At 33.0% G+C, this 3,861-nt stretch overlaps 1 protein-coding gene across 1 annotated transcript in view; it reads right to left on the reverse strand.

Annotated features, from left to right (window-relative positions):
* Window positions 1–2,434, reverse strand: part of LOC110103895 (transcription factor MYB35-like) — a 17,268-nt gene extending 14,834 nt beyond the window's left edge. Inside the window, exons 1-2 of the mRNA XM_028697569.1 lie at window positions 2,299–2,434; window positions 1,295–1,424 (exon numbers count right to left, since the gene is read on the reverse strand). Of these exons, the coding sequence (XP_028553402.1) occupies window positions 1,295–1,424; window positions 2,299–2,434 (266 nt within the window). The remainder of the gene's footprint in view (window positions 1–1,294; window positions 1,425–2,298) is intronic.
* Window positions 2,435–3,861: the final 1,427 nt, after the last annotated feature.

Below are 3,861 nucleotides of genomic sequence, written 5' to 3' on the forward strand. Positions count from 1 at the left end.
AACTAAGGGGTTTTTTTTTTTTTTTTTTTTTTTGTTAGACTATATAAGGGTGTAAAGTGTTTTTAATGTAGGGGTTTTGAAAATTTTTGTATTTGGTTGGATAAAAAAGAAATACAAAGTAAAGTATAAAAGTAGTGTAAATCATTCTAATTATTTTTTGAGGTAAACCAAACTCGTCCAGTTTTGAGCGAGAACAATTTACACCGCAAGATAGCTTGCTAGCTCGACCGCCGCAAGCCATCACCACCGTTGCCAACACCACCGCCGACCATCACGGCCGCCACCACCACTGCTTCCAGCCACCATCGCAGTCGCCTGCCTGCCACCTACCACTGTCTTCGTCACCCACTAGTTATTATTATCTTTTGACCTTAAATTCATTTTACTTCAAACTTAAAAAAAAATTATTCATCTGAATTTACTTTACACTTATCCAACCAATTGCAAACTATCCCTTTTATACTGCATTTCTTTTACATTAATTTTTTTTTTTTAGCCAACCAAAGAGCCTATAAGTTTTTTTTAGTTTATATATGTGATGATATGTTGATGCGCTTACTAATTCTTGCTATCATTTTATTGATTTTATTATGATGAATTTGACTATTAAATTTACTTTAAAATTAGTGCAATAATAAATTTTGATACATAACACTAATCTCCAAATAAATCTAATTATTTTCAAACTCATCGTGAGAAGATTTTTATCATGATACTATTTTGCTTCTTTTTTTTTTTAATTATTTAACCCTCGAGTTGGCCTACAAAATAGTAATCAATATAATTATCATATTTTGTATAAATTAATAGTGGTGAGAATTAAATCATATCATAATCCCCATCAAAATTAACATCCAATAATCTTATCTTATTAAAATTTTCATATTAATTAAAATTTATTCTTGCTAAATATAATCACCAATTGTTCTTAAAATTTGACTAAATATCTACTTTTGATAGTTTTTTCGTTCCTTTATTTTTTAGATGGTAATCTTAATTTCATTTTAAATTTTAATGTAGCTTTCTCGTAACTTTTCAAAATTTTTGTAACGAAAAGCTATTTTTTATAATCAGAGCAGCTAAATTATTTTCATCATAATAATTTCACAACCATAGATCATTAAGAAAAAAATAATCGTTAAGAGGTTAAACTATATGATACTACTTAGTGTAATTTTTTGCATTTTATTTTCTTCAATTTATTTGGCAATAATAAATTTTGTTTTCATAAAATATAGTATTAATTAAATTATGAAAAAAAAAAAGAAATAGAAAATTTTTGGGCAGAAAATACCTGCTTCCTATTGTTGCATGGAGGGTGACAATTAGCTCCTCCTCTTGTGGGGTGAACCCTTCATGCTTCAAATTTGGTCTCAAATAATTCGTCCATCTTAATCTACAGCTCTTTCCACACCTCTTCAACCCTAATTCACAACAATAATATTCACAACAATAATATTTACAAAATTTTCTTTTTCAAAAAAAAAAAAAATTAAAAAACTGCTTCATAAAATAATACGAAAGTCATTCCAAATGAAGCCTTAGGTTTCGTTGGGGACCGCTTTCTTAGTGTTTCTTGAAACAACTTCCTAGTACAAAAACTAAGGCTTCATTTGGGATGACTTTCTTATAGTTTCTTAAAACAACTTATTAAGAAGCTGCTTTAAGAAGCAGAAAGAAAACTGTCCCAAATAGAACCTAAGATTTCATTTGGGACGGCTTTCTCACACTTCAAAAAAGTTGCTTTAAGAAATAGTGAGAAAGCCATCTCAAATCAAGCATAAGTTTCACAAAAAAATTAAAATTTATTTATTTAGAAAGTAATAAGTTTATGCCTTATTTCACACTTAATGCACATAAATTAAAATTTTCATTTTTAACCAATAAAAAATTATAAGAAAATTGTACAGTTTTTTTGAAGTGTGAGAAAGCCGTCCCAAATGAAGGTTTCGTTTGAGACGGTTTTCTTGCTGCTTTTTAAAGCAGCTTTCTAGTATAAAAATTTTAATTTTTGTACTAGAAAGCTGCTTTAAAAAGCAGCAAGAAAACCGTCTCAAACGAAACCTTCATTTGGGACGGCTTTCTCACACTTCAAAAAAACTGCTTTAAGAAATAGTGAGAAAGCCATCTCAAATCAAGCCTAAGTTTCACAAAAATTTAAAACTTATTTATTTATAATACCCTAAAAGCAGAACATAGAAAGTAATGAATTTAAGCATCATTTCACACTTAATGCGCATAAATTAAAATTTTCATTTTCAACCAATAAAAATTTCCTTAAAAATTGTAGTGACAAACCTGCTTTCTTTGGAACGTTAGTCCAGTTACCAGTTCCGTGCGTGGAGACGTATGCGAGAAGCTTGGCGTCTTCTTCTGCCGTCCAAAGCCCCTTCTTGACGTTCAGTTTATCGCAACATGGAGGCCTAATTCCCATCTCCAGCTTCTCTTCGCTATAATTAACGTAATTAATCAATAATTTCATACCATAATTACTCGTTAATGATAATATAATTACTAAGCCATTAATTATAGTTAATGAAAGCAAAGGAAAGAAGGAAATATGTCATCTTGATGTATTACAGGTCTGAACTTCACAGGAGAAAGCTTCGAGAAGAGAATAAGGAGGATGACGAGAGAGAGAGAGAGAGAGAAGAGAGAGAAGAGGCCTGGGATTAAAAAGATCAAAGAAGAGGAAGGTGAGAAAAGCATGAGATGGCTCTCATTTATGCAATGATGGCATGATTGGTGTCATCTATAATGAATCGGCTTATTCGTTATAGAATTTTAGTGTGATTTATTTTGATGAGGGGGGTAAATTAATCTCCTCCCACGCATTAAGTAATCTTCTGTCACATGAAGAGGATTGGTGTCAGGCTGGAAACCCTAGCATATTATAATTATTTGTTACAAGAAGAGAATTTTTGAACACTGCCCCCGAATCCGAGTTGGGCAAGCCAAGGGCGGTGCATCAGGCAAATCACTTGACTCTGGTCGCTACCTCCGTCACCAGCTCTCAGTGTAAGACCATTATGCAATGATGGCATGATTGGTGTCATCTATAATGAATCGGCTTATTCGTTATAGAATTTTAGTGTGATTTATTTTGATGAGGGGGGTAAATTAATCTCCTCCCACGCATTAAGTAATCTTCTGTCACATGAAGAGGATTGGTGTCAGGCTGGAAACCCTAGCATATTATAATTATTTGTTACAAGAAGAGAATTTTTGAACACTGCCCCCAATCCAAGTTGGGCTAGCCAGGGGCGGTGCATCAGCAAAATCACTTGATTTCCTGATGATGTGGTGATCGTCAGAAGAATCGGACCTACAAAAAAGGGATTTCCCAATGCAGGGAACAAAAAAACTTCAAAGCTTTAGAAAGAGATAATATTCATCAATGATCCTCCTGCTTATAATATTTTGCTTATATAAGCTGCTAAGAAGATTCTAGAAATATTGTAACAAACTAAAGTAAGCTAGTCCTAAGGAACACTTAAGCTATGATGTTCCACATCACCCGAGCTCAATTACAGGAAGGCTCTCATCTTGGGACAAGTTACTCATATCCCACCAATGCTCACCACCGCATTAGACCTCAGTTTCCTCAACACCACTACGACAATTCATGACTTAGTGCCAACACCCCAATGCCCAATCTATCTGCCACTACAAAACTCGTCCAACCCAGCAATAGCACACAACAGAAGAAATACAAATTTAGATAAAATATGAGGATAATTTTCTGCTGTTAAAGAGTCTGACATTAGCGCAAAGTGCAAACCTTCAAAACATATAAAAGTCTATGATCATGCAATTGAAATAGGAGAAATTATTCTATGCTCAGTCTGGACGGGAAAAACT

This window comes from Dendrobium catenatum, unplaced genomic scaffold, assembly GCF_001605985.2.
Source record: "Dendrobium catenatum unplaced genomic scaffold, ASM160598v2 fragScaff_scaffold_974, whole genome shotgun sequence".
Classification (NCBI taxonomy): Eukaryota; Viridiplantae; Streptophyta; class Magnoliopsida; order Asparagales; family Orchidaceae; genus Dendrobium; species Dendrobium catenatum.